Genomic DNA, 24,196 nt, shown 5'->3' with positions numbered 1-24,196 from the left:
ACGCTTGGTAAGTGTTTTTTCTTTTCTTTTGGCTCATCCTATGGCATTGTTTTGAGGTTGTCATCGTCATCTATCACGCGCTTGCAAGTTGGTCACTATTCGTGAGATATATTTCATCCTCAGCTTTGTTTCCGTGACTCAAGAACCCATTCCGAGGCCCGTGGCATTCCTTTGTGAAAAACTCGCTTGATATTGTTTCGCCTGCCCGTTCGATTTTCCACTATTTGGTTGCTGTATCGACAAATCGCGGAGAGCCGGGTGTAAGTGTTGTAGTGGGCTCAATTCTCCAGACACTGTACCAGACCAGTGCCCCTATAAGCCTAGACCTGGTGCTAGACCGCTATTTTGAGTTTCTTCCAATTGGCGTCGCAACATTACACATTCAACTCAGCAACAGTCAGTATTAAGGGGACAGGTGTTGCTGTGCTTGAATAGTATCATCATATCTTTTCAGTTCGAGGTGATTGATTATCATCTACTCCCAAATTATCATCTATAGGACTAAAGATCGACTATAGCAGTTAGATTGTAACCCAACTCCCTAAGCCCTGTCTCGTTAAAAGGCCGTTCCACTTCATCTTGTTTGCTCGTTGGTAGAGCCACGATAGAGCGTCTGCAGGCTGTGCAAGGGAGGCACGCGCATCTGAGCCTTTGCCTATTCTGGATGACGGTCCTTCCCTCTTGCTCCCGCCAGGCCAGCCAGCAAGTGTCTGAGGTGTGTCAAACAGCAAACACATTGATCCAGGGACAAAGACCCATTGGGGAGGAACGAAGGAGTGCGGGGAGCTCAATTACACACACACCAGTAACTTGCAGTTACGTTCTGGACTGCAACTAACGCACCTTCCGTGACGCTACAATCTGAGTTGCTTGGATCACCTTCCTTGCCCATTCATGCTCCTCTTGCTTGCACTTGCACTCACACTTGCATTCGCGTAGTTGGATTCGTCCATGGTATCAGAGCAAGCGTCGTTGCTGGTTTTTACTTTGACTTTTCCTCTTGGCCGACTGACTTATTTTAACTCCTTACACCCCCGCTCTCGAATCCAACAAAGGTTGCTTTCCACCCCCTGACGATAGTAGTCATCAGAACAGCAACCTCTAATTTACCGACCCAAGCAACCAACTTCTTCCTTGCAATCTCTTCTTTAATGTTTCTTCCTTACTGTCGTTAATCTCTTTCCACTCCGTCTTCAATCTTCCTTACAATAAATACATTCCACGATATATCTCGAACCGCGAAACACATACCGCACAGCCATCTATCCACCGTTGGCAGGGACGATCATCACGTATTGAGATTACCATTCGACTAGCCCAGAACGCGCAACATCCCAATTGCACCTTCATGCCTTCTTTGGCCCCAGCCATGGTTAACGGGCTCAATGGCAGCCATGCCAATGGCACCGGCAATGGCCACAGTCATGCATCTGATTCTGGTTCGGAAACATCTGGTGAATCGAGCAATGGCAGCGGCCCTCGTCGCATGAAACTGAACCGCAAAATGTCCAGCCCTATGGCACCTCCTTTCATGGTATCAGCACCAGGAAAGGTCATTGTTTTTGGAGAACACTCTGTTGTTCATGGCAAGGTATGACAGACTCACCTGATAGTCAATTTCGTACTCACATCGCCATTGGCGCATAGGCAGCCATCGCCGCGGCCATTTCTCTGCGGTCATACCTGCACGTTACCACCCTTTCCAAGTCGAAACGAACCGTCTCGCTCCGATTCGCCGATATCGATCTCGTTCACACCTGGAACATCGAAGACCTACCGTGGGAAACGTTTCAACAGCCATCCAAGAAGAAGTCGTACTATTCTCTCGTAACAGAGCTCGACCCCGATCTTGTCGCCGCCATTCAACCACATATCGAAGTTGTTTCCCCCAACCATCCAGAGGAAATCCGAAGAGTGCACCACAGCTCCGTGTCAGCCTTCCTATATCTTTTCTTATCGCTGGGGTCCCCTTCATTCCCTCCTTGTCTTTATACTCTTCGCTCGACAATACCGATCGGTGCTGGCTTGGGCAGTAGCGCATCGGTTTCAGTATGCCTTTCGTCTGCTCTTCTTCTACAGCTACGGACGCTGTCCGGTCCTCACCCTGATCAACCTGCAGATGAGGCTCGACTTCAAGTCGAAAGGATTAATAGATGGGCGTTTGTGTCCGAAATGTGTATTCATGGCAACCCTTCAGGAGTTGACAATACTGTTGCGACACAAGGAAAGGCTGTGGTGTTCCAACGAACAGATTACTCTAAACCACCAAAAGTTCGCCCACTGTGGGACTTTCCCGAACTACCTCTGTTGCTAGTAGACACTCGCCAGGCCAAGTCCACTGCACACGAGGTCGCAAAGGTCGCAAAGCTCAAACAAACCCATCCTAAGCTTGTGAACAGCATTTTAGATGCCATGGACAAGGTCACTGATGCTGCTTCCGAACTAATTGAAGAGAAATCGTTTGATAATGAATCTGTAGAGGACCTTAGTAAGGTTGGTGAGCTGATGACCATCAACCATGGCTTGCTAGTATCGCTAGGTGTTTCCCACCCACGTCTAGAACGAGTACGAGAGTTGGTCGACCACGAGGGCATCGGATGGACCAAGTTGACTGGCGCTGGTGGTGGTGGCTGCTCTATTACCCTTCTCCGCCCCGATGTTCCTGCTGAGAAACTTCAGAAGCTTGAAGGACGACTTGAAGCCGAAAACTACGCCAAGTTCGAGACCACACTTGGAGGTGATGGTATTGGCGTTCTTTGGCCAGCTGTACTCAAGAATGGCACTGAGGAAGACGACGAGGGTGGTATGGAGATTGATTTGGAGAAGTTCCTTGAGGCTGAAGGTACAGAAGGTGTCGAGAAGCTCGTTGGAGTACATGGCGATACCGGAGAAAGAGAAGGCTGGAAGTTTTGGAGAGTGGAAAGCCAGTGAGAAATACTAATAAAGCAAAAAAAGGGCGTGCTCGAAGCTATACAGGCATTCTCTCAAATGTATTACTAAACGGTTATAAGCCACGCGACGCCAGACATGACCGGGAAATTTTAGAAAGCGGTTGGAAAGGAGTCGCTCGATTTGGAGTTTGGTGCCTTTATCTTGGGGCACATATATGGTTATAATCTAGTAATGCACAATGTTCTTTCTATTCACGTTCACTTTCACGTTGCTCACAAGATGCCATCCAATATAGTCCGGTACAGGAAGCGAAAAACAAGTAAGGGGCTAGATAAGATAGTGAGATTCCCAGCTCAGACTACTCCTTTGCACCACTCTTCAAAAGCTGCACCCGGTATTTCCAGTATCCTTCACGTACAGGGTCCCATTTCTCGCCCAAACGGCGCAGGCACAGCTCTGCCTTCTCCCTCTCACCCTCATCGTCATAGAGCTTGGCCAGAAAGTCAAGCGCATGAGAGCTACGCACCTCCTCTGCATCTTCGCCTAGTGCACTAACGAAGCTCTCAGCAAACTCTTGGAGAGAAGATAGGGGACGAGCACCCTTGGCCAGGATGGCAAAGAGATAGTTCCAAGGGGACTGGTTTTGCGGTGCAAGGTTGATCTTTTCTTTGCAGTAGTTGACTTCACGGTCGAGCGTCTCTACTGGAACACGCGGGTCTGCGTCAGTGGGGCCAGATCCAGGCGTGGAAGCTGTCGGGTCTGAAAAAACGAGATAAAAGCGATGCGACCAGGCCGAGTTGTTTCGCACGTCCTCCTCGATGTGGTTTTGTGTGGAAAGAAGCTCGCTCATGGTCCACATGGACAACTTTGAGACGAGATACTGGCGGTACGACCAAACATGGTAGTTCTTAGCATCCGCATCTAGCATGCGGGTGATAAACTGGGTCTCAGAACGAGCAAGTTTTCGGATGGTCTGATCTTCTTCTTCTATAATAGGATAGTAGTAGTCCATGAGGAGCTGACGATGGTTCCAGATCTGATAATTCTTGAGGTTTGCCAAGGCGACCTCATTTAGCCACTCGATCTCATCAGGGATGCTGAGCTTGAGAACGGAAATAATCTTGAAGCGGAACAACCAGACAGTATAATGCGCTGGGTTCATGGAGATGACGTGCTCAGTCAGGCGCAGAGTTCGAGGAGAGCACTCGTCCGCGGCCATAACGGCGCGGAGGTAGGAGACGGCTAAGATGCTTTACAGTCAGTTACTCCTTTAGACCCTATGGGCAGCGTCGGACGTACCCTCGGCATAGTCGTCCGGGTAGGCAATCTGCGCGAGGGCGCCTTCGGGCTCGTTTTGCGGAATGGGGATCACGTCGTCCCACTCAGGATCTTTCGCCAGAGTACCCGTGATCTCGCCGTACAAGTCCCTCTTTAGCGCAGCCATAGCTTTTCTCCTCGTCTTTTCGGCGGTGATGTCCTCGGCGGATATTTCGTGCTGCTTCTCGCGCTTGCTGAGAAACTGGCGGTGTTGGATTTGGAGCGATGTGAGCTTTGCGTGCTTAAGACTGCGTTGCTCAAGCTCGTCGTGCGAATAGGATCCAATGTCTCTGCCTGTGCGGTCTGTTCCCCAGGCGTAGTTGCGAGGGAGTCTGCGGATGGGAAGACCCTCTTTTGTGACGAACTTCCAGAACTCGCGCTCTGTCTTGTTGGAGAAGGGTACGCGGCGGTTGACGGCGGGATGGATAAGGTGAACGTGTGCGTATGTCTTCTTTTCAGCGGGTGTCAGAGACGATAGGCCGACTTGCTGACGACGCTTCTCAACGGGATTGGTTTGGAAGAACCGTTGCTCTGAGCGCTGTGCGATGGTGTCTGGGGGGGATTCTGGAGCAGCTGTGGACAGAGTTAGTAGGGAGGTATCTAGATATAGATATAGTCTTAAACGACTTGCCTTTGGACTCTGGGGCGGAGACCTTGGGGACGACTTTGGTCTTGGGTGGCATTGTCGAGAGTTGGAGAGAGCTCAAGGTTGTGATGGATGGTGGGGTTTGTCACTTGGTACATTTTTGCTTGATGGAGATGGCTGCAGGGGACCATGCTACCCCGCCAAAGTGAAGCTATTGTTCTCGAAGCCATAGCAAAGAACAATACAAAAGCACGTCCTGAGAAATTTTATGATAATGTGCAAACAGAATGGGGTGTCGTTAAAATTCAAATTGATTGTTGATTTAGTCTAATTCATCCGCCTGGGCGGTAGTTCTAGATGAAAGCTATGATCATCTGAAGGCCGCCCTATTGTTCTATGCATGTGCCTTGGTATCCTCGCTTTGATTGTATTTTTCTGATAGCCTAACGCAAACGCCGTCTTTTCGGACCATCATATTCAGGCCAGCGGGCTTCTCTGCTTGCCCATGGGGAATTATAACCTGCATCCTATGCCTTCTTGACGCGGGGCTGTCTAGTAGAGTTGCCTTTGTGTCTGTTCTCCTTAAGAGTACGTTGTTCCTCGAATATTATTTTCAAGGCTTGTGTTGTTGTGATTGTCGATATCGATGCTCGCTCGTCTGCCGCCTGATTCTACAAGGCGCGAAAGTTTTGAGACATGATCAACCACTTCCTGATGCCCCTGGGGGGAAGCTTCGTCATGGCCTCCCAGTTAGGAACCAGAACGAACGTCTCGTTGAACATCTTTTGCGGCGCCTCCCTGCCTTTTCCGTATTGCACTCTGCCCATGACGGTCACGAGGACGCTCATCTTCTCGCCATTCTTTTCCCTCTTGGCGTTGTCGTAGATATTCTCGGGGGCGCCCATGGTGAAGGAAGGGTTGAGGACATGGGCATCGAGAGATTCTATCTCGTAATGCACGTCCTTGCCTTGGACTTCGAGGAGTTTTGAGTAGTCGGCGGGTGTAGGGACGATAGCGCCATTGATAGAGATGTCTGCGGAGATGGGGTATCTCGGAGAGGAGTTGATGTAGAAGGGAAGAAGGTCTGAATGACGGTTGACGGCTTGGTAGTAGTGGGTGGTGAAGGCCTCGGCGGCTGAATCTTTGTTAGTACGCATGAAGTTTTTCGCGAATACAATGACGACTTACCGTCACTCGAGGCCTGTACTTCGTTCGTGGTGTTTGGGAGCGGCATAGTGGTACTGTAGTGTGTATTTGTGAATGAAGAAAAGAGTCAAGGTGGTGAAACAAGAAGCGTGAAGAAGGTCTTTTGTATAATAAGTTTGGCGCAAAGGTTAACCTAATTGTTGCAGGCAGAAGTTAAAGAGGATGCCTGCCTGCCTGCGATGATGGTGATGGAAAAATGGACAGTTATCGGAGAAACCAATGCGCACAGTGCATTTTTTTGGTCGTCTCGCAGCAACGTGATCTCCGCATCTTGTTTAAACTGCAGCAAGAACAGAGCTATTAGAAGTTTCAAAGTGCCATGAGGGCATTCAATCTTCAATCAATACAAGGCTTGCGCCAAGTACAATCTAGATTATCTCGTCAATCTTGCTGGATTCGCCCAGGATGTCGAGCCCTACTGACACCCACTTCGCGATGGAATAGCTCTCAGAGCTCTGCGACAGAGAAGGAGAAGCCATATTACGTGACTACGCCAATTTTCTATGTCAATGCTGGTTAGTCATGTGTTCTCGTAGCTTGATTTATGCTAATTACTAACTGTAGCTCCTCATATTGGTCATCTCTATACCATGGTCTTAACCGACGTCCTTAAACGATGGCAAGTGATCAACGGCAAGGAAGCGTACCTTTGTACTGGAACCGATGAACATGGCATGAAAATTCAACAGGCAGCTTTGAAGGAAGGCATTTCGCCAAAAGAGTTGTGTGATAACAATTCGAACAAATTCAGAGATCTCGCTGAAGTCGCCAATATTTCCCACGACTACTTCATCCGAACCACCGACCAGGAACATAAAGAAGTTGTTCAACAATTCTGGCTTCTCCTCAAAGCCCGTGCCCCTGAAGGATTGGGTTTATACAAGGGAAAGCATGAGGGCTGGTACTGCGTCAGTGATGAGTGCTTCTACCCAGAAGATCTCGTCGAACCCAGCGTTGTACCGCAAACCGGCCGCAAGATCATGGCCAGCACCGAGACAGGTAATGAAGTTGAATGGATTGCTGAACACACGTGGTTTTTCCCTCTTTCAAAATACAAGGATAAGCTGCTTCGCTTCTACGACGAGAACCCTGATTGGATTCAACCAGCTCATCGTATGAATGAAGTACGAAACTGGGTCGAAAACCATCTTGAGGATCTTTCAGTTACTCGCCCTACGTCAAGATTGAACTGGGGAATTAGAGATCCCGATGACCCAAGCAGCACCATCTACGTCTGGGTGGATGCCCTTGTCAATTACCTGACCAAGGCTGGATTTGGCACCAAGTGGCATGTTGACGACGCCGACACAGGTATCTGGCCAGCGGATGTACACGTTGTTGGCAAGGACATTATTCGGTTCCACGCAGTCTACTGGCCTGCCCTGCTCATGGCTGCAGGTCTCCCTCTACCCAAGAAGATTCTCTGCCACAACCACTGGACCATGTCGAATCGCAAGATGTCCAAGTCTCTTGGAAATGTCGTCAACCCATTCTCAGCGGTGCAAAAGTGGGATCTTGACCCTCTGCGATACTTCCTTATGCGAAACGGCAGTCTCAAGGGTGACATGAGCTACTCGAATGAGTCCATCATGGTCATCTATGAAAAAGAACTCCAAGCTAATATCGGCAACTTGTTTAATCGCATTTCTCGCAACAAGAACTTTTCTTGGTCAACTTTAGGGGCAGTTCAGGCTGCTCGAAATGGTGAATTCGACAACATCGAAAGCGCTGTGCTTCGTGGATTCGAAAACGCCGACTTTTTGAGTCTCGAATCAACACTGAAGGAGGCCCCCACAAACATTCGACGTGATATGGATGAGATTAACTTGAGTAATGCGCTTCGGGGCATCTTCGAGCTTCTTCGAGAGGTGATTTTCACTCATTCCGTTTTACGTACAAGCCACTGACTGTTTCTAGGCAAACCGCTTCATCAGTGATACTGAGCCCTGGAAGATGACCAAGAGCGAGGAACCCAATGCCAAGGCTTGCACCAACTGGGTTATATACGAATGCGCCGAGGCTGTGCGAATCGCGGGTATCCTCCTGCAGCCTGTTATGCCCACAAAGGCCGAAGAGCTCCTGGATAATCTTGGTGTCAAACCTGAGAGACGCACTATCGAATTTGCTCGCAAGAGTGCTGATCTCGAATATGGCACGCCGCCCCTTACAACAACCAACACCAAGCCCAATAGCTTCCAGAGTCTGTTCCCTCCCGTTGCGGCAGTTGACTTGCCCGATACCCCAATCAACGCACCAAAGGGCAAGGGCAAGGTCAAGAATCGGCTAGGACGTGTGGCAGGTTCTTTGGCTGAAGAGGCTCGAGAAAGTAAAAATTAGTTAAATTTGTGGAAAGAAATGAGTGATGAACAATGTGTAAAATATGTATAATAGTAAAGAATTATTTCTGTCTGCTGTTCATCTTGTTTGTATATGTGGCTAGCTGTTGGAAACTTTTTGGTGCCCCATCTCGATTTTTCACCAATGGTGTGAAGTGAATATCAACTTCACAACTCACACCAAGCAAACCTCAAGATGAAGATCAACCAAAATACAGGTCGTTTCTATATCTCCTGATCGTTTTGTTACAATAGCTAACGTACAGCAGCCATCTCAACAAGCAAAGCCTTGCTTGTCCCATACGAGGCTCACCATGTGCGGCAATACCACGCATGGATGCAAGATCCAGTAAGTTCTCCTCTCTACAACTACACACGACAAATACTTACACATTTCAGCACATCCAAGAAGCCACCGCTTCCGAACCGATGACTTTGGAGGAGGAGTATGAGAACCAGCAGTCATGGCGCACATCATCCGATAAGCTCACATTTATCGTTTGCGCACCCGTCACACAAGACACATCACTCGTGAAGTCCAGCACAGCTGATGCTGACGCTCTCATGCGTGGAGACATTAACTTCTTTCTCTACCCGTTTGAAAGCGATGATGAGAATGATACTACAGATACTCAAGATTGGGTCACTGGCGAAGTCGACGTCATGATCGCTTCACCCTCGCATCGCGGGCAAGGTCTTGGACAAGCGGCAGTGTGCGCGCTGCTTGTGTATATCCGAAAACATATCGATGGGATACTTGCAGAGTATGGGGCGAAAGAGCTCAAGGGTTTGATGGTGAAGATCAAAGAGGGAAATAAGAGCAGCAGGGCTTTATTTGAGAAGTTGGGGTTTGTGCAGAAAGGCGAGGTGAATTACTTTGGTGAGATTCTGATGACTATTGAATGGGATGAGGTTCTAAAGAGGGATTGGTGGAAGGGAGCTGAAGAGGAGTTTAGAGAGGTGAAGTACGAACTGGTAAACGAATGAAGCATCGCGGAGATGGCAAGAACAGGCCATGAGCCGCAGCTGTCTCGGTGAGGACAATATCACAGTCCGATCCAGGATGAATCGTTCCCAAGGGCACGAAAACAATACAAGCGCTTGATAGAAACAATCAGGATATGATTGTCCAGCTGGATGTTAGTTGAAGATATCATGACCAGACTTGATTGGCAACCTCAAATGTATAACCGCCTATGTTGGTTGTTGGTTGAACTACACAGGCCAACGCGACGACCTGCCTATGTAGCGTTGTATCAAGAAACACATTAACTAACCAAATATGAGATCCGATAAAGTCGATCCTGCGGATTACCACTTCTGGCCCGCATGTTGATTTCTCAGCTTCTTAGCTATGCGCTCGACCCCTGCAGAAAGCTGAAGGAGACGCAACAACCAACAACACAGAACCAACAGGTAGCTAACACCAACCAATAACGTCGTTGTCCATTGTTTCAAAACTGCTGGCCAGATCCTACATGGCCGCTCTCTACATGAACTTTATATTGTCTATAAACTATTTTTGTTTCCGTCTTGTATTCGGCAACCGGTCGTTGAACAACATTTTACAAGCCTCCACTGTTGTTGGCCAGAAATAGAGCCATACTCAAGGCTCGAGGTGTTCTGTGACGGGAATAGAGTAGCGAGGGTTTCCTTCAGGGATAGAATCGCTTTGACGTGATGAATCCTTGACTTCATGTGGATTTGAATAGTGACTGGCGCCTAAATGCATGGAAAGATGGTGTGATGGCAGTGCAGACCTGCATATCTTCTTTTTCTGTCGTGTCTGAGATTCCTCGGGTTTGCTGCCAAGGTGTGGTATCAAAGTAGTGAGTCTTGTGAACTATAAGATGGCTTGGTATCAAACCCATACTGAGTGATCAAACCATTCTCTATTCTCAGTTATTCTCCAGATACCCTCATTTTCTTTTGTTTTACAATCAAATCTCTCTCATAAATCTTCCTAGATCTAAGATACATCATGGCTGGCCCGATTGATACTCCTACAACACGTCCTCATACTACCCCTCGAAGCCCTTTCAAGTCTAGTGATGGACTTGTCCCTGGCAAAGAGAGTTCCAGACAGGTACGAGCACAGTCCTCTACCGATTCAGGAGTCGGGGACGTGTTTGAAGATGCTGCTATAACAATAAATGGTTCACTTTCCCCGAGTACCACTGCTGAGCCGGATGTTTCCAAGAGTTCTTCGTCTCATGATGAGTCTGGAACCATTATGCCAGAAGACCCATTTGATAGTCAGCATAACCGCATATTGTTCGATGCCATCGATGCGCTCCAGTCCTTTGGAGCTGGAGAATTGAGTATTCCTCAGGTATGCACAATGACAAGTAACAAGATGTGCTTTTTTCTAACAAACAATAGCTCATCATTGTCGGCGGCCAGTCTTCTGGCAAGTCGTCTCTCCTGCAAAGCTTGACTGGCATTCCATTTCCCGTTGACAGCGGATGCTGCACTCGTTTCCCTACTCGCATCGTCTCCCGACGTACTGAACCAGATAGTGATGATTCTTTCCGCATCACTATTGATCCTGCTGAAGTCGATGTTCCTGGCTTGGACCCTGGGTCTGATAACATCAGGAATTATGAGTGCAGTGGTAAGATCCTCACGAAAGAGAGATTCGCCAAGGTCATCGAAGAGGTAAAGCTCTTTCTAGTCAATCCGACTTGTATCTAAGACTAATATTGGTAGATCTCCTCGGAATTCATGGGTCTCCGAACGGGTTTGGGAGACGACAGAAAGAACTTTGTAGCAGAGGTCCTCAAGGTTGAACTTTCTGGTCCGCAGCGTTCCTACTTTAGTATTCTCGACCTTCCCGGCACATTTCAAAATGCTTCCACCGTTAACGAGACGGATCAAGCCAAGGTTGAGAATATGGTCAAAGAATACATGGACAGCGAAGACAACATAGTCATGTGAGTTAAACCGTGGCCTGGTCTTAGTACATTGATGCTGACCTTGTACAGCTGTGTTGTCGACGCCCCTACAGACTTTGATCGGCAGGAGATTTTGAGATTGGCCAAGAGACCTATCAAACAGAACCGGTTTGTTGGCGTCTTCACCAAGTGTGATATGGTACAGCGTGAACCTGAAGCGGCAAAGAGAGTAAGTCTTGGCAATTAACAACCCCGCTCACCTTGCTAACATGAGTATAAGATCGTATCAATTGCAACCGGTAACTCTACCCACAGTCTAGGAAGTCTTCGTGACGGCTGGTTCCTCGTCCGGAACCGAGCAGACAAGGACCCGGATTCTTTCGACCTCGGCGCCGCAGAAAAGAAGCTATTCAGTAAAAGCCCCTGGAACTCTGTTTCTCAAAGACGTCTGGGGTCGTCTGCGGCCAAGTCGTATCTAGGAACTCTTTTGAGTTCAAAGATTCGAGAGTGCTTCCCAACCCTTCGCGGCACAATCCAGCACAACCTTGAGGAGAGGCTGCAAGAAAAATCCATGCTAGGAGAACCTCGTCTTAGCCATGCCGCAAGACAGCAGTATGTTGTTGGGACTGTTAGGAAGTACGAGGAGAAGGCACAGATAGCCCTCGATCGTCCTGGCTTTCTTCACCCCAGTATGGAGATCTGCAGAGAGGTCAGCCGTCTGAACGCAGAGTTTGATCAATTTATGCGAACTTGCGGTGGGACTTGGCACTTTGAAGATGTTGATGTTGATCCTCTGGCCTTGATTGAGGAACGTATGGCGCTTCAAGCAGAGGCCAGTGCTGAAGGTCGAGTTCTCCCCCCGCATACTCGCAAAACTCCCAAGACAGGGAACAACGCCTCTCTAAAAAAGGCGTTTCCTGGTCTATCAGAGGTTCGAGATACGGACGATCTCATGAGGACTATCGACGAAAAATTCTCGATGTATCAGGTATCACAGCTTGATGGCGTAATCAACCCAGACATATATCCGGACATGTATCAAGAGCAAGTGAAGAAGTGGACAGCCATCGCAGAGCGTCACCTTCAGCGGGTCGCTTCAACAGTCAGTAGCTGCACAAGTTCTATACTCGATGATGTATGCCCACTCGAGGGAGACACAGGATTTATGTCAAGAGAACTTAGGGCTCTGCTGGAATCGTCCTTTAATCGATCTGAGGCTCAGGCATACGATCGCTGCAAGTCTCAATGCGAGATGGAGACGAAGTGTACACGACTGCAATCAACTGGATCTCGATTTGGAGATGAGATATTGAATTGGAGAAGGTTCAGATTCTTCGAGGCATTCAGCAGTTCTTACACTGGACCTGACAGCAATCTTTCTCTTTGCTTCAACTCGATTCATCCCAGTCTGCAGAAGAACATGGTTGTGGATGTCCACGACGTCCTGAAGGTGTATTACAAGGTATAGGACCTATCTTTTATGAATGTTTGAATACTTACTAACTTGACAAGATTTCTCTGGACGCTTTTATTCGCAACGTCAACATGCACGTCATCCAGTCATTTGTGACTGCTGAAGATGGTCCAGTTTGGGGACTCAGCACCAACCGTATCCTTGGCCTATCCGAGGAAGAGATGAAGATTGTTGGTGGAGAGAACGAGAATACCGCTCGGAGACGAAAGGAGCTTGAGCATGACATCGAGAAGTTGCGTGGCGCTCTGGCTATCGTTGATAGGGCAACACGACAAACGGCCGGCTTGGAGAGAGATTGATACTATAGAATAGATTTGGGTAAGTTTAGTTGGAAGAGCGGCTGCTACATCGAGGCAGGATAATACTTTGAATCATGACACGCTGCCGAAAAAGGTTCATGTTAAAATAGAAGATTAAATGTATTTTTGTTATTTCGTGAAGATAGGAACGCTTGGTCAATGGTGATGACGGCAAGGCCTACAGAAGTACCCCATCTAACCTTTGCAACAATGACTTGGTGTAGGTATTGAAGCATTAACTGATTTATAGTGAACAATGAAATAATCAATTGACCATGAGGACTGGCTGTCTGTGTTATCTAGGTATTTGACGCCCGACTCGATATTCCAGTACAGGGTAAGCTGCCCCACTCTGAACAGCGGCGTCAATTCCGAGGTTAGCTCAAAATTTCGACATTCAACATCACCAACTCTTTGGCCCGTTGTATCAATTCCATCATCAGCAGCAGTCTATCGAGTGCAGCGTGCTGACGAACACAATGAACACAATGTTCTCTTCAATCACGCGCCTCGCGCGCCCGGTCTTGACCAAGTCTCTGGCTCAATCGCCCAGGTACGGCCCTCAACATATCTCTATTAAAAACTATCCCTGACCTCATCAGGACATTCACAACCCTTGTCCCTCTCCGACCTTCCCTAACTCCCATGAACGGCGCAATTCGAAGAACTGTTCTGCCATCAAGCTTCACTCCCTCGACAGCCGCTTCAGCCGATATCGTGCCCTCAAGCGCCATCACAGCACACCCCGCGATGGGCGACATGCAAATCCGCTGCGGACCTCGAAACACCATGAACGGACACACCAGACTCGTGCAGAAGCGCAGACATGGCTTCCTCGTCCGTAAGCGAAGCAAGTCAGGCAGGAGGATTCTCCTCAGGAGGAAGATCAAGGGCCGAAGGAACATTGCCCAGTAGGCCATGTATGCCTGCTGAGACATTTAGGAGGTTGGATGACACGTCAATGAAGCCGCAGCGGCATATGTACGATACGGGAAAGGGGGTAGAGGGCGGCGGTTCTAGGGGATCCAGATGTCTCTCAGCCACCCTCGTGTGATACGAAATCTGTATAAAGACTACCAAGAACAAAAGATCTTGCATTATGGATGGCTTCTCGGCGTGATGCCGAACTTAGATATCGAAAGCTGAAGCTTAAACAGGGGTACATCATGCAAAAAGAATTACGAACAGCCAGTTCCAGACTGCACATGAACGTCATTAAAGCCGGCAATCTGGGGTCGACGTCGAGTTTAGAAGGAGGTCGAGTAAGATCGAAGCTTGGAAAAGCGCCGAGCTGTCAAACTCGATGCACCTGACTCCGGAGGTCTTCTCAAACGAGAAAGAGAGATATGTACTGTAACTATGTTTAGTTCCGATAGATGAATGCAGCACTGGTTTGGGTCTGGCTCACCGGAACTAGTCAACACCATCACGACGCGGGGAAAATAACGTCCAACCCCGCATCGAAAACGGTGACAATCACAGGCTTCTAGCAGGACGAGAAATGTGTATTTGGGTGTTCTGTGTTCCTCGGTTTGTTTTTTCTAGTGTGACCACCTGCAGGTCTTGGGGTTGTCGATCATCAGGTACAAAGTGCTACGTAGGCTGTAAGCAGGAGTAATTAGACTAACTAACTTAGTGACAAGGCGGATGAATCGGATAAGATTGAAATGTTTGTACGATTGGAGCGCATTTAATTAGTTAGTATTCAAGAAGTTATAATCATGTTTTCACTCGACATTAAACAAATAGTTTAGACGCCAAGAGCCTGGTCAACGGTGTACTCATACACAGCCATTATCTCTGTGTCGGATTCAATCCCTTCTAGAGTAAAGATGATGACAATGTACATCGGCCCGCCTTGCATCAAGAGGGCAATGAGATGGTGTGCAGATTGATGAAAGGGGTAGGTTAAATGTCAATCAGCTGAAGCTAGCATTGCTTTTGTTAAAGAAAGAATAAAGATAAAAATAATTCATGTGAAACTACTATGTAACGGTACCTATGCTGTATTGCTTTACCCATCAACGTTGATCGTTTGCGCCGTAACAGCCGGGTTCAAGCGAGATGTATGTTGGTAGTTAATTGATGGGTTAGGTATTCTTTTCATCAACTAGGTATTTATTCCCATTCCCCAGATATCGGCACTTGTCTTTACTCCAGATTTCATATCGCATCGAGTTATATACAGTCCCAATTGAGTCGACTACCCCGTCCAAAACAGGTTTTCTCATAAACCAACCGCAGCCTAACAAAAAGTCCCTTGTCTCTCTGCAATAGACGCTGACACCCCCTGGCTTTTTAGGACTGACGGCTCACGATGCAGCCGTTGCGATAATTAATTGACAATTATCCGCACATTGATGCATACATACTACTTGGCGGTCAGGTCAGGTCAGGCTAGGCTGAAGCATACCTAGTATTGGGTCATTTATTTGTCGATCGTGGTGAAAAGAATGCAAGTGATAACTAGTTACGAGTCGCTTTATGAAAGATGGTTGGTCGAAACTGTCAATATGGCTTGGGCGGCAAATCGTTTGGACTCAACTCTGTAGCATGTACTATAATTGGTCTTTTCATCACAGTCACACCAAAGTGCCGGTCTCAGACTATGGACCAACCACTTTTCTCCTTCACGTCTAAATTGACTTGATCACCAGACTCGAATATTTTTTTCTTTTCTTCTATGCCCCAACTCAACTCGAGAGAGAGTCCCCTTCCCAACATTTTAACAGCCCTTGCCCTTCTCCTCCCAGGATGTAACAGAAGCTGAAAGGGTACCCCTGTAGCTCACCTTTACCCACCATCTTTTTCATCTGCATCGGTGCATCCCATCACGACCCTCACGTGGTCCGAGATCGTCGTTACCCGTATTGGAAGCTCACTCCGGGCCCAACGAGAGATTGGACCAAGGAAAAATAACTTTGAGACCTCTTCAAGCTGTCGGTCATTCGTTACTGGGATGTGTAGTCGATAATGCGGGGTGACAGGCCCTCAACCCAGCACCCACCATCATGGGCACTGACTGACTGTACTACCGGAGCTCATCATTTCGTTTTTGGGTCCTGGCGTCTACTTGACCGACTGAATTTGCCAAGATGGATGGCATGAGAGACAGTGGTTAGGCTGGGCGGGTATTGTGATGAGAGAGAGCGAGAGACTAGTTAGAAGCAAAGAAAAAAGATATATAAGCTGCCACATCCCTCATGAACATGCTGTTCTTGTAAGTCGGGATATCAGGGCCAGCTTCAGTATTCAGTATTCTTTCTGAGGGAGTTGCACCTTGTCACAGCTTGTCTGTCTATCTCTTATACTTACCCTTGGACCACGTTCTTTGTCTGTCAAAATGCATCTCCTATCACTCCTCTCAGTTGTCACCCTTGCGGTAGCCAGCCCTCTGAGCGTTGAAGATTACGCCAAGGCTCTCGATGAAAGAGGTAAAACCACTCTCTGTTCCCATAACAATACCAATACTCACAGACTTAGCTGTTTCTGTCTCTACCAACGACTTTGGCAACTTCAAGTACTACATCCAGCACGGTGCCGCAGCATACTGTAACTCTGAAGCCGCAGCCGGTGCAAAGGTCACCTGCGGAGGAAACGGTTGCCCAACGGTCCAGTCTAATGGTGCCACCATCGTGGCATCTTTCCTGTAAGTCCAACATATCACAAACACGTCACCAACTCCAAACTTACAAATCTCTTTATAGTGGCTCAAAGACTGGCATCGGTGGCTACGTCGCGACCGACTCTGCACGCAAGGAAATCGTCCTCTCGGTTCGCGGTAGCATCAACATTCGCAACTGGCTTACCAACCTCGACTTCGACCAGGATGACTGCAGCTTGACCTCCGGCTGTGGAGTACACGGAGGCTTCCAGAGAGCCTGGAATGAGATCTCGGCCGCAGCAACCGCCGCTGTCGCAAAGGCCCGCAAGGCGAACCCTTCGTTCAAAGTCGTTGCCACAGGTCACTCGCTGGGTGGTGCTGTAGCTACACTAGCAGGTGCGAACCTGCGAGTTGGTGGTACGCCAGTTGACATCTACACCTACGGCTCACCCCGAGTTGGAAACACGCAACTCGCTGCCTTCATCTCTAACCAGGCTGGCGGAGAGTTCCGCGTTACGAACGCCAAGGACCCCGTGCCTCGTCTCCCCCCTCTGGTCTTTGGATACCGACACACATCCCCCGAGTACTGGTTGTCTGGTAGCGGAGGTAACAAGGTTGACTACACCATCAATAATGTCAAGGTCTGTGAGGGTGCTGCCAACCTTCAGTGCAACGGTGGAACACTTGGATTGGATATCGACGCCCATCTCCACTACTTCCAGGAGACCGATGCTTGCTCTGGTTCCGGTATCGCGTGGAGAAGATACAGGAGTGTTAAGCGTGAGAGCATCTCGGAGAGGGACACTATGACCGATGCCGAGCTGGAGAAGAAGCTTAACAACTATGTTGCGATGGATAAGGAGTATGTCAAGACTCACGCCAACCGCTCATCGTAGTATGACATTTACGCAGTAACGATATAATTACCATAATAAAAAACTCTGGATACCATTCTGGTGGAAGCATGACGAGGAAAACGTCATTATCTATGTGAATGTATCATAACCATCCTTACGCCATGCAGTTGATCTTGCTACTGAGACAAAACACTCAGTCATGTACTAGTCTACAAACTCCAAAGCACCGAATGACCTCTGGATTTTTGGCAAAGCACGAAATCAATCATTCAAACCCCTCCACGACCATGCCCTGCGCATTGGGAACACCCACGAGAATGACACCGCGAGGCACGCAGACACTCTTCACCTTCATGCACCCAAAAACATTGACTTCCCGAATGTTAGGGCAAGCTCGGAAGATGGAACCTAGAATAAAATCCGTCACCGCCTCACAGAAACTGATCTCCAATTCTTTCAGCTCGGGGTATTGGGCATTCTCGTTGAAGACCTCTTCGAAAGCCTCTCGAGAAATATGCCGACACGCATGGATGTTGAGATGCCGAAGTTGACGGCCAGAATGAGCCATCAATGCTTTGAAGCCGTCGCTGCAAAGACCAATGTTGTCAGGGTTTTCTCGAGGCCTACTCGCGTCCACTTGCCGACACTTTTGAAGGTCCACAAAGCGCAGTGGAGGATTATCCCAGTTGGTGAACAATTCAACAAATCCAAAGTCAGTCATGGTCTCACAATCAGTGATACGAAACTTGACAAGCGACCGACAGTTGTCATGAATGGCTCGCAACACAGCGTCGTCGATACTGGGGACAATCTTGAGGGACAGAGTCTGAAGGTTGGCGCCGATGCTTCGGATGATTTCGACGTAAGCATCAGACCGTGTCTTGTGCAGTAACTGAAGTCCGAGATGTTCCAAGGATGCCAAGTCCGCAATAGTCTTTACACCATCGTTGGTGAGCTTCTGGTTGCTCTCAACCTTGAGTCGTTTCAAGTTGGGGCAGTGATCTCTCAGCATGGCTATACTGTCATCACCAAAATGGTTATCGGTATAGTATACTTGAACCCCTTTCAATGATTGGCCCTTGGCTTGCATGAACTCATGCCACTTCTCCTCACTCAAAAGGTTCGCCCCGTGAAGATAAAAGGTCTCCAGCGCAGTGTCACGAGTCAATAAATAGTCCATGACCTCGTCCTTGAATTGAATGCCGCATCGAATCTTGAGGTGTCGAAGTTGTGGAGCGACCTGAAAGATCGACATGTAGTCAGACTCGGTGAGTTTTGAACCGTCGTAGATGTGAACAGCTTCGGTGTTTGGTTGCACGAAAAGGGGTAGAGTCTCGGATTTCAGCAGTCGGCGCTTGGAAAACATTCGTGCAACTTTGTCAACAAGATGATCTGGCAAATCTCCGAGACTGTCAGCCAGATCAACATTCTTGGCCAGGGTCTGAACACAAAGAGTAGCCAAGCTCTTGGTGCCAACCTGGCCATCTAAGATTCGACTCTGAATCGCACGACGTCTGCCAACACCACCAACGGCAGCCTGCTTCTTGGCCTTCTTCTTTGGAGCACCTTGTCGTTCCTTGGCTATCTCCCTCCCACAAGGGGAACACAGCAGTCCACCATTAGGTCCTGCGACCGAGTAGGGCGTGACAGTGAATCGTTTGTCGCAAATTTCGCAGTTTTCCATCTGTCCGGGCAGAGGACCACTACCCTCTTCCATAATGGCACGTGCAATCTCGTCGTCCGATTCATCCGTGTTCTTCTTACGCTTCCTGAATGCCTTGCTATCCTTGATCTTGGCGAGCTTCTTCTGTTCCTCTAGCTTCCGCTTTGAAGAGGCTTCATTTTCGTCGCTCCGACCTGCACGACGTCCAGATCTAGCGCCAGTGGCAGAAGATTCACCATTGTCATTCACTTCTTCTTCTACTACTGACTCCTCAGCTGCAGCTTGTCGCCGGCGAGCATCAGCAGTGGATCGAATTTGTGCGGCAGAAATGTTATGCGACTGAGATATGATTAGTATAGTCTTGATTGTATCATGACAGTAAACTCACAGCCAGGAAATCCGTCAGTGCTGATTGACTAATACAAAGTTAGTGTATACGGTTTAGTTGGCCATGATCAGTCTTACGGCCCATAGACAGCTCGAGCAGGTCGACCATTCCCATTCTGTCCATTCTGATTTTGAGCGTTCTGGTTGTTGCTCCTTAATCGCGCCCTGCAGATATGATAAGCTTATCGCCACCTAGAGTAATGACGTTGATGAGGGAAGCATACATGGTTGACGAATAGAGTGATATGCCTTGTAAAATAAAAGATTTGCTCAGGGAAATGTTCCTTGAGCTTTTGCGACAACGACAAGGATCGAAATAACAGTAGAAAAGGAAAAGCTCAGCTTGAAAAGGAGTTGGCGCAAAAAGTGTATTCATGCGACTCGAGCAGGTACAGTGGCGTTCCCGCTGTTGGTCCCCTCGCACGAGATTGACACCGTGTCACGTGAGGAGTTCGCCTTCCCGATGGACTTTTTTGGTGGCAAATCGAGGATCAGGTACGATGCACCCCAATCAGATCGACAATTTAGGCCCCCTTCCCCCTGACACGTGCCTTCGCGTAGCGGGGTGTTCCTTCCCGACACTGTGAACCGTGAATCGTGAATTGATTTTAGTGAACTGGCGTTTGTTGGTTTCTTTGAACGGCTAGGTACGCCCCCGAAAAAGGAGCAGGTGGCGACTTGCCTCAAACTTCCTTCCATCTTACTTTTTCTTCCCTTTCGTCTTTATTTCAGTTTCGTTCATCTGGCCTTGAAAGACTTTTTTTTATTGATATATTTCTGTCAATTGTAATTGTTTGTGCTTCACTGTTTGTTTGCCGTTGCCCGCAGTGACTTCCGTTTGTAACTGCCCACCTACCCATTAACGGCCACTTGCCATCACTGCATTTACACCTGTGCATTTGCAGACTACCTGCCTTCCAACAGGCACAGGTTCCCGCAACTGCCGCCCTTCGCCTTCCATCATCGCAAGGCTTCTCTAGCTTGGGATTTCACTTACTCAACCGAAAGAATTCAACCTCAAAACGTTTCTTTGTTACGTCTTCATCATCGTGGAGCTATCTTTTCTGAACCCTTGCACGGGCTGACATCATGGCTCGCGGCCGCCCTTCGACTCGGGGTACTCCCAAAACCTCTTCGACGACAGATGGTGAGCGTCTCGTTGATCGAATAATTTAACACCACTAATAAGAAGTAGCCTCTCGAGAGCCATCTATTGCTTCTGGCCGAATGACCCGTTCAGCTACAACAAAAAGTCAAACTGCCTCATCTGCATCAACTCCTGCCCCAGAAGTCCAGGCGGCTTCAGGGTCACGACCAAGAGGTCGTCCCAGAAAGAGTGTCGCTGCTGTTGATGCATCCCCTGCTATACAGTCACCCACTCCTGACGTTGTCCCTGCTAGACGACGCGGACGTCCAAGTAAGATTCCTGTAGCCGAAAGCGAGTCTGTATCTTCAGTGCCCACCCCCAAGGATGGCAACTCAGAGAGCGATTATTCAACTCCAGCTTCGAGCAAAGTACCCACCCCGGCGGCAGGAGGCAACATCAAAATTGAGGTTGTGATTCCTGGTCCTGCTACTTCACTTGCTGCCGATCATGAAAGGGAGCTGCGCAACAGTGCCTATTCGATGAAGGCAAGGGGTAAGGGTAAGTCAAGAATGATAGCAGATTCTGACGAAGACGACGACGATCTTTTTGACGATTCCCGGGACGCACAGGTGGCCCGTCGACTCCAGAAAGAAGAGTACAATAAGCCACCAACCATTCCTTCGCCAACTCTTCCCTTCCGCCGCACTGGCAGGCCATCTTTGTCTGCTACTATTCCTGCCCAAACTTCAGGGAAGCGAGAAAGGGCGTTGACTGACACGACCGCCAAAAGAGGCCGCCCACCAAAGAAGCAGAGAGTTGTCCCCGACTCCGACGATCAAGACATCGACATGGATGCTGAAATCGCTGCCGCAGCAGTGCTAGACTCAGAAGAGCTCTCGTCACTGAGCTCATTTGGGGACGAGGAATTTTCCGAGAACGGTGGAAGTGATGAGGACGGAGATGAGTATGTCTCTAGTGACGACGAGCCGCTCAGATCTCGAAAGTCAAAGGGAAAACTCCCTGCACGCACCCGTGTAAGCCTAGAATCTCGCGGAAGTGGTATTGCCACTACAGTACCGCCCTCTCATATGACAACTGCGCTGGATCAAGGCCCCCCAGGTGACGAACCTGGTGCTGTGGAATTGTTTGAGGGGGTCGAAGATTCTGACTCTGATAACATCACATCTGCCATTGACACCGGTACTAGTGATACTGATGGAGATGGTACCAGAGCCAATGTTGCTGCTATCTCTCGGAGTCGACGAGGTTTCAGCTCCATCCCGGGTCGAAGGGGGCGCCTCGTCAAGGAACGAGAGCGTTTGGAAAAGAACCACCCTGAGATCAAAACAATGTGGCAAGATTTGGAGAACACGCCTGTTCTCAAGGCCGGAAAAGCAGCCCAGCCTCAAACCATCTCACGCCAACTCAAGCCGTTTCAGCTTGAAGGGTTAGCTTGGATGATGGAGATGGAAAAGGGAGAGTGGAAGGGTGGATTGCTCGGTGACGAAATGGGTTTGGGCAAGACTATTCAGGCTGTATCTCTGATAATGTCGGATTACCCTGCAAAACGCCCGTCGCTGGTGCTTGTACCCCCCGTTGCTTTGATGCAATGGCAATCGGAGATCAAGTCATACACGGACGGTACCTTGAAGACTTTTGTGTACCATGGTACGAACCAAAAGACCAAAGGAATAACGGTCAATCAACTTAAAAAATTCGACGTGATCATGATGTCGTACAACAGTCTCGAGTCCATCTACCGCAAGCAAGAGAAGGGCTTCAAGCGCAAGGATGGGATTTACAAGGAGAAGAGTGTCATCCATGCCCTCAACTTTCACCGAATCATTTTGGATGAGGCACACTGCATCAAAACGCGAACCACCATGACTGCCAAAGCATGTTTTGCTCTCAAGACCAGCTTCCGTTGGTGCTTGACTGGCACGCCTCTTCAGAATCGAATTGGCGAGTTCTTCTCTCTGATTCGCTTCCTGAACATCGCCCCCTTTGCGTCTTATCTGTGCAAGCAGTGCCCTTGCTCGACGCTTGAATGGTCTATGGACGAACATAGCCGCTGCTCTGGCTGTAAGCATGCAGGCATGCAGCATGTTTCGGTTTTCAACCAAGAGCTTTTGAACCCCATTCAGAAGTACGGCAACCGTGGACCTGGCAAAACGGCTTTCGGACGTTTACGGCTGATGACGGATCGCATCATGCTGCGTCGACTGAAGAAAGACCATACCAATTCTATGGAACTGCCTGTCAAGGAAATTTATGTCGATCGTCAGTTTTTCGGCGAAGTTGAAAATGATTTTGCCAACAGCATCATGACTAATGGTCAGCGCAAGTTCGATACCTATGTTGCACAGGGTGTTCTGCTCAACAACTATGCCAACATCTTTGGTCTCATCATGCAGATGCGACAAGTTGCCGATCATCCTGACTTGCTCTTGAAGAAGAATGCCGAAGGAGGACAGAATATCCTCGTCTGCTGCATTTGCGACGAGCCGGCCGAAGACACGGTGCGCAGTAGGTGCAAACACGACTTTTGCCGGGCCTGTGTCGGTAGCTACGTCCGCTCGACTGATGAACCTGACTGCCCTCGATGCCATATCCCCCTGTCGATTGATCTGGAACAGCCGGAAATTGAACAGGATGAGAACCTTGTCAAGAAGAACTCGATCATCAACCGAATCAAGATGGAGAATTGGACTTCTTCATCCAAGATCGAACTTCTTGTTCACGAGCTACATAAGCTTCGTTCTGACAATGCCTCGCACAAATCAATCATCTTCTCCCAGTTTACCACTATGTTGCAGCTCATTGAATGGCGTCTGCGTCGAGCTGGTATCACTACAGTGATGCTTGACGGTAGCATGACTCCTGCTCAGCGACAGGCTTCCATTGAACATTTCATGAACAATGTGGACGTTGAGTGTTTCCTTGTTTCACTCAAGGCCGGCGGTGTGGCGCTGAACCTAACCGAAGCCTCTCGAGTCTTCATTGTTGATCCGTGAGTTCTTCGATTTCTCCCTTGTGATCTTGACTAACCAATATATAGGTGGTGGAACCCTGCTGCAGAATGGCAGTCTGCCGATCGGTGTCATCGTATCGGTCAGACTCGACCCTGCACGATTACCCGTCTTTGCATTGAAGATTCGGTTGAGAGTCGAATGGTGCTGATTCAAGAGAAGAAGACCAACATGATTCATTCTACTGTCAACGCCGACGACAAGGCTATGGAATCGCTTACCCCAGCGGATATGCAGTTCCTTTTCCGTGGTTCTTAAACGAACCGGATCATTTTGAAAGGTGCATTTGAACTGCGAAGTATTATTTTGCCCTCCACGACTAATCTCTGTCTACCCATACATCCCATGGGTAGAAGCATATATTTACACTATGTGGCATCTCGACCACTAGGGCAACTGGGATCAGATACGGAGTAAGGAGTCAGGCGCCAGCACTATGGACTGTGTAACAGTACGGTATTAGTCCATTTTGGTATTCTTAGCGATGTGCGTAACTGCTAGTTAGTGGACGAATAAATATCTGAGTTAAAAGCATTCTTGTCGTGATTTTGTCCGAAGCAAATCC

General features: G+C 48.6%; 10 protein-coding genes across 10 annotated transcripts; 7 read left to right on the top strand and 3 right to left on the bottom strand.

The window, feature by feature from the left end:
• Positions 1–1,348: 1,348 nt before the first annotated feature.
• On the top strand, positions 1,349–2,931 carry FSST1_011555 (mevalonate kinase; the record flags this gene model as incomplete). Its single annotated transcript, XM_083234700.1, has 2 exons — positions 1,349–1,591; positions 1,648–2,931. The coding sequence occupies 2 exons, from the start codon at positions 1,349–1,351 to the stop codon at positions 2,929–2,931; spliced, it is 1,527 nt and encodes a 508-aa protein (XP_083081251.1).
• Positions 2,932–3,250: 319 nt separating this feature from the next.
• Positions 3,251–4,953, bottom strand: FSST1_011554 (bifunctional protein farnesyltransferase/protein geranylgeranyltransferase; the record flags this gene model as incomplete). The annotated part of the gene is made up of 3 exons (XM_083234699.1): positions 3,251–4,134; positions 4,192–4,782; positions 4,863–4,953. The coding sequence occupies 3 exons, from the start codon at positions 4,951–4,953 to the stop codon at positions 3,251–3,253; spliced, it is 1,566 nt and encodes a 521-aa protein (XP_083081250.1).
• Positions 4,954–5,466: 513 nt separating this feature from the next.
• FSST1_011553 (uncharacterized protein) lies at positions 5,467–6,029 on the bottom strand (the record flags this gene model as incomplete). Its single annotated transcript, XM_083234697.1, has 2 exons — positions 5,467–5,930; positions 5,984–6,029. The coding sequence occupies 2 exons, from the start codon at positions 6,027–6,029 to the stop codon at positions 5,467–5,469; spliced, it is 510 nt and encodes a 169-aa protein (XP_083081249.1).
• Positions 6,030–6,320: 291 nt separating this feature from the next.
• Positions 6,321–8,338, top strand: FSST1_011552 (methionine--tRNA ligase MSM1; the record flags this gene model as incomplete). The annotated part of the gene is made up of 3 exons (XM_083234696.1): positions 6,321–6,516; positions 6,566–7,869; positions 7,919–8,338. 3 exons carry the CDS (start codon positions 6,321–6,323, stop codon positions 8,336–8,338), a joined length of 1,920 nt encoding a protein of 639 aa, XP_083081248.1.
• A 195-nt stretch (positions 8,339–8,533) lies between these two features.
• Positions 8,534–9,324, top strand: FSST1_011551 (GNAT domain-containing protein; the record flags this gene model as incomplete). The annotated part of the gene is made up of 3 exons (XM_083234695.1): positions 8,534–8,555; positions 8,607–8,686; positions 8,737–9,324. 3 exons carry the CDS (start codon positions 8,534–8,536, stop codon positions 9,322–9,324), a joined length of 690 nt encoding a protein of 229 aa, XP_083081247.1.
• A 994-nt stretch (positions 9,325–10,318) lies between these two features.
• On the top strand, positions 10,319–13,004 carry FSST1_011550 (P-loop containing nucleoside triphosphate hydrolase protein; the record flags this gene model as incomplete). Its single annotated transcript, XM_083234694.1, has 6 exons — positions 10,319–10,669; positions 10,720–10,995; positions 11,047–11,270; positions 11,322–11,460; positions 11,512–12,693; positions 12,744–13,004. 6 exons carry the CDS (start codon positions 10,319–10,321, stop codon positions 13,002–13,004), a joined length of 2,433 nt encoding a protein of 810 aa, XP_083081246.1.
• A 479-nt stretch (positions 13,005–13,483) lies between these two features.
• FSST1_011549 (bL34 family ribosomal protein) lies at positions 13,484–13,919 on the top strand (the record flags this gene model as incomplete). Its single annotated transcript, XM_083234693.1, has 2 exons — positions 13,484–13,557; positions 13,607–13,919. 2 exons carry the CDS (start codon positions 13,484–13,486, stop codon positions 13,917–13,919), a joined length of 387 nt encoding a protein of 128 aa, XP_083081245.1.
• Positions 13,920–16,347: 2,428 nt separating this feature from the next.
• FSST1_011548 (Alpha/Beta hydrolase protein) lies at positions 16,348–17,504 on the top strand (the record flags this gene model as incomplete). The annotated part of the gene is made up of 3 exons (XM_083234692.1): positions 16,348–16,438; positions 16,482–16,653; positions 16,712–17,504. 3 exons carry the CDS (start codon positions 16,348–16,350, stop codon positions 17,502–17,504), a joined length of 1,056 nt encoding a protein of 351 aa, XP_083081244.1.
• A 226-nt stretch (positions 17,505–17,730) lies between these two features.
• Positions 17,731–19,891, bottom strand: FSST1_011547 (uncharacterized protein; the record flags this gene model as incomplete). Its single annotated transcript, XM_083234691.1, has 4 exons — positions 17,731–19,467; positions 19,517–19,544; positions 19,594–19,680; positions 19,740–19,891. The coding sequence occupies 4 exons, from the start codon at positions 19,889–19,891 to the stop codon at positions 17,731–17,733; spliced, it is 2,004 nt and encodes a 667-aa protein (XP_083081243.1).
• A 713-nt stretch (positions 19,892–20,604) lies between these two features.
• Positions 20,605–23,889, top strand: FSST1_011546 (SNF2 family N-terminal domain-containing protein; the record flags this gene model as incomplete). Its single annotated transcript, XM_083234690.1, has 3 exons — positions 20,605–20,662; positions 20,711–23,612; positions 23,661–23,889. 3 exons carry the CDS (start codon positions 20,605–20,607, stop codon positions 23,887–23,889), a joined length of 3,189 nt encoding a protein of 1,062 aa, XP_083081242.1.
• Positions 23,890–24,196: the final 307 nt, after the last annotated feature.

Source organism: Fusarium sambucinum, chromosome III, assembly GCF_050947815.1.
Source record: "Fusarium sambucinum isolate potato_lamoka chromosome III, whole genome shotgun sequence".
Taxonomy (NCBI): Eukaryota; Fungi; Ascomycota; class Sordariomycetes; order Hypocreales; family Nectriaceae; genus Fusarium; species Fusarium sambucinum.
This window is presented reverse-complemented; position numbering and strand designations above follow the sequence as displayed.